This window comes from Pocillopora verrucosa, chromosome 10 (genome assembly GCF_036669915.1).
Source record: "Pocillopora verrucosa isolate sample1 chromosome 10, ASM3666991v2, whole genome shotgun sequence".
In the NCBI taxonomy this organism is placed as follows: domain Eukaryota; kingdom Metazoa; phylum Cnidaria; class Anthozoa; order Scleractinia; family Pocilloporidae; genus Pocillopora; species Pocillopora verrucosa.
In genome coordinates this window covers 2,187,322-2,190,664 of record NC_089321.1, presented here as the reverse complement: position 1 = coordinate 2,190,664, position 3,343 = coordinate 2,187,322, and the positions used below count along the sequence as shown (strand labels likewise).

Genomic DNA, 3,343 nt, shown 5'->3' with positions numbered 1-3,343 from the left:
CACTGTTTTCAATGAAATATTCCATCTTTTGCTGCTTTTTCGTTCCTGGAAGAAGATGGGAGATTCTAAGAGGATTGAGGGGGTCTCTGCAGAGAATGATCTCTGTCAGCTCCCTCCAGAGACTTCTGGCCGACGATTCCTCTTTGATTATACATTCATGATTTATTTTTAAGCCCAAAAAACATCTGCTTCTCCTATTTAAATCTCTACAAACAAAAGAAAAATCTAATTCACTGCATGGCGTGGGTAACACCTTTAATAAAGGATACAAGTCGGAAGAAGAGTCCGCTCTTGAAACTCACGCTCGATCTAGCAGACAATGGGGGCTATGACAGGAGACCATAGTCACAGTGCTGTTTCATATACACTACCTCGTCTCCTCTGCCATCAAGATCTGGCTCTGAATCGATTGCATGCGTCTGGTGAATGCGCCAGGAGACGTTGACAATTGAAACAAAGCTCTGAAAGGGCCAAATAATTGATCATAGCTCAGGGTCTGGTTAATTCAGGGCGCACTATACAAAACTCATGTGTCGTTTCTCGACCAATCACGTCTCGTCTCCACAGGGTAGATATCGACCAGTGTGTTAATGAAAAAAAGAGCTATTCAGAAGCTCGCAGGTTGTTACCAATTGTGTAAATCTTCGAACGTGTGCACACATAATACCTGTCTCCTTTCTTTTAAATGGAGCTGCTCTTGGAAATGGCTCGTCACAGCTGCCTCTTGTCTGTTTAACAATACTTTTCCCGCAGCTGCGATAGGAATATGCTTCTTGGTCTCAGCAACGGAGACAGTATTTTGTATTGATAGGCCAGAACCGACACAAGCAATTACGTCGGCCATTATCGCTTTAATCCATGGAAGTGAACGTGTGTACCAATATCATTTAAATATATCCCCCTGATAAAGAGTATAACACGTTTGGGGCTCATGCAAATAAGCGTATCAAGACTTGGGGTCGATATTCACACCAACGGATTAAAATCTCGTTTGTCTAGCGCAGGTTGTTTAATAAAATGTCATGCCTTGCGTTCGTGGCCAGTGTTTACAGCATTTATCTACCTGTTACCTGAAAATTGGTCTCGTGCAAGGGCTTCCAAAACCCATCCCCAGCCCATCCCACTTTGGAATGCTTATGTGAGTGAGGAGCATAGAACAAAGCCCCTTAACGCTCGGTTGCTCAACATTCAGAGGGGTGTGACACCCCTAAGCTATTACATTGCACAAATGTTCTACGGTCGAGCCTTTGGAAGGGCAAACACGCCCGCACGTGCAAAGAGGGCAGCCTTGATCGATAAGATCAAGAGCTCATTGGTGTAAACCCACGTTTTCTCTTAGGAAACACGACAAATGAGGCTCCTTGTTTCGTCTGATGGTGCCGTGAGGTCTGCACAGTCCAAAAGACCTCCTGGGAAACACGATTACTCAACCATTCTATACGAGTCTTTAGAAATCTGATAGGTTTCTTTATGACACAAGGAGCACACACGGTAAAGTCAAAGGCCCGTTAGTTATAATATTCCACGACACAAGACAAACGCCCTGAAGTTTGAGCCTTCGTTGAGGAGAGAGGAAGCAAACATGATCCGGTTCTTTTTTCAGAGCGATTATATTTTGCGCAGCTCATTAATCTTTAATTTGCCAATAATACCGAGCTACGAAAAGTCGAGCAGTTTTATGTAAATTAAGTCTCCCGCGCAGTGAGACCACATTCACTCTTTTGTTAAATTCAAATGTAACAAAAGGCCGTACAGTTTATCCCCATGACGAATTATATTTTTCATAAATTTACTTATCAAAGAGATTATGCCACTTAACTTTCCCAAAAATAAAAATCACACAAGTAATGTGGAATTCAACGTTTTTTAATGTACAAATTCTAGATGTGTTTAGCTTGGAGAGAGAAAAAATTTACAAAAACGTTTTACAGAAAAACCAGTCACCGTTAAGTTTATTTGATTAGAATTCCTCCCTCAGAGAAAAATGCAAACACGACACACTACACTAACCCACAAATGAAAAAAAAAAATCTCTCTTTATATTAAAACTTCGTTCGGGCTTCCAGATATATTACAATGTCATCCTCACAAGCTAATCATTAAAAAATAATTCTACCTCTGCTAAATTGCAATTAAAGTTCAATATTTTCCTTGCCGTGGCATAAAGTGTAATTAACAGTATTTTCCTTTTCTCACAAAGGCGAAGGATACATTGCATTGTTATGTATTCTAGGATCTTCAGGGGTCCAAATTTTCGCTTTCATAATACTGGACGATAGTTTGGGTTTCTTCGAATCTGTCCACGACAGTGAATGGCCTGTTAATGGCGGAAGACCGTACTCTTGAGTACCTGCCAAAAGGGAAAACAAGGCGAGGAAAAAAAAGTGAGCAAACACGAAGAATATCAATAAAAGAGTTGAAATGTATAAATGATATGTGGATTTTGCCTCGTGTGTTATATGGAATGGTAAGGGTGGCTCTTGTTTGCTCTTTAAGGATTTTCCAACCGATTTTGGCGAGATTTCCTTTAATTTGCAGTTTATAAAATGCAAAAAAATGACCAAAACGTCATTTTGATTATTAGCCATCAGCCCTATATGTACGTGAGAACTTCCCAGATGGGTATAAACTTCAGTTACCAAAGCGAAAAATTCACTCCAACATGTACTCACCGAAACCTCTATGGCATATCATAACTTTTCTGGGTTGTTCCGAAGATGTTGGTTGTAGCGCTTGACTGTGGCTCATATCCGAACTAATCATTTCTGTAAGAAAACCAATGTATCCGATAGCTAGTCGTAAAGTGTCGACTTTCGATAGTCTTTTTTCGTAAGGTAGCGTGGGGATGTGATGTCGAAGGCCCTCGAATGCCTCGTTTATGCTTTGCATTCGTTTTCGTTCGCGTAAGTTTGCTGCATGTCGTTGTGCGATTTGCTGTGTTGGGGATTTCCTTCTTCGCTTTCGCTTTAAGCTCTTCTCGTGATGGTCCGCGGAGGTGAAATGAAATTGACTTGTCAACTGCGACTGACTCTCACGAAAAGTGATCGGGCTCTCCATCTGTTAACGATTAAGATTTTCCTTGGGGAGACTTGATGCTCCTGAAAGGTTTTTCGCTCCAGCTAATACACAGTTGGCACACGTTTCTCACAAGTCGGTCGACTTATAGCCACTTTTAGGCGGCCAACGAACCAATCACAGGCGAGCATGAGAAACAATGCTTCGATACAGAGCTGTGTCACTTTTCTATTGTGATGAGTATTCTGCCGACTGCAACTAAGTGTGAGTTCAGCGTTTAATAAAACTATGCAAAAACTTTCAATACACGACGAAATTTCATATCGCT

General features: G+C 41.2%; 1 protein-coding gene across 1 annotated transcript; it reads right to left on the bottom strand.

The window, feature by feature from the left end:
• Positions 1-2,020: 2,020 nt before the first annotated feature.
• LOC131791197 (pancreas transcription factor 1 subunit alpha-like) lies at positions 2,021-3,129 on the bottom strand. Its single transcript, XM_059108528.2, has 2 exons — positions 2,673-3,129; positions 2,021-2,350 (listed from the first exon to the last, which is right to left on the bottom strand). Exons 1-2 carry the CDS (start codon positions 3,055-3,057, stop codon positions 2,193-2,195), a joined length of 543 nt encoding a protein of 180 aa, XP_058964511.1. The 5' UTR covers positions 3,058-3,129; the 3' UTR covers positions 2,021-2,192.
• Between the last annotated feature and the right edge of the window lie 214 nt (positions 3,130-3,343).

Excerpts from the sequence above, each read along its gene's own strand:
- LOC131791197 (XM_059108528.2), bottom strand. The coding sequence starts at position 3,057 with ATGGAGAGCCCGATCACTTTTCGTGAGAGTCAGTCGCAGTTGACAAGT. Across the intron at positions 2,351-2,672 it reads GATATGCCATAGAGGTTTCG|GTACTCAAGAGTACGGTCTT; the intron begins GTGAGTACATGT and ends CCCTTTTGGCAG.